General features: G+C 63.7%; 1 protein-coding gene across 1 annotated transcript in view; it reads left to right on the plus strand.

Moving 5' to 3' along the window:
* Positions 1-323: 323 nt before the first annotated feature.
* Positions 324-510, plus strand: part of LOC104073758 (transcription factor 7-like 1) — a gene marked incomplete at both ends in the record, with an annotated part of 1,931 nt that continues 1,744 nt past the window's right edge. Inside the window, one exon of the mRNA XM_009573647.1 lies at positions 324-407. Within this exon, the coding sequence (XP_009571942.1) occupies positions 324-407 (84 nt within the window). The remainder of the gene's footprint in view (positions 408-510) is intronic.

Consider the following 510-nt stretch of genomic DNA (forward strand, 5'->3'; position numbering starts at 1 on the left):
TCGTGCCGCAGTAAGGATGGGCTCGACCCTGGGCTGGGGGCTCGCTCCCACCTCCGTGTCCCTGTCCCCGGGCAGGTCCCGTGAGCCCCACGTCCCCCTGAACCCCACGTTCCCCTGAGACCCTCCTCCTCTTCCCACTTTACCCGCTTTTTCCACAGTGAGCTTGGTGGGATGCCAAGAGCTCCAGGGGTTGGGAAGGGAGGGGCCCCCCACCAATGGAAATTTGGGGAATTGGTGGGATGGAGATCAGCCGGGGAGCGGTCCGAGGGCCCCCGTGAATTGAGGAGGGATATTTTTGTCCGCTAAAGCTTGTGCATTTGCAGGCAAGGACAGCCCGTGTACTCCATCCCTCCCGGCGGCTTTCGGCACCCTTACCCCGCCCTCGCCATGAACGCCTCCATGTCCAGGTGGGTCTCAGCAGGGACGAGGGACCCTCTTTGGGCATCCTGGAGCTGCCAGCAGGTTTTTGGCCGCTTCCCTGAGGATGATACAGGACCAGGGCCCGCCGCG

This window comes from Fulmarus glacialis, unplaced genomic scaffold (assembly GCF_000690835.1).
Source record: "Fulmarus glacialis isolate BGI_N327 unplaced genomic scaffold, ASM69083v1 scaffold44522, whole genome shotgun sequence".
Classification (NCBI taxonomy): Eukaryota; Metazoa; Chordata; class Aves; order Procellariiformes; family Procellariidae; genus Fulmarus; species Fulmarus glacialis.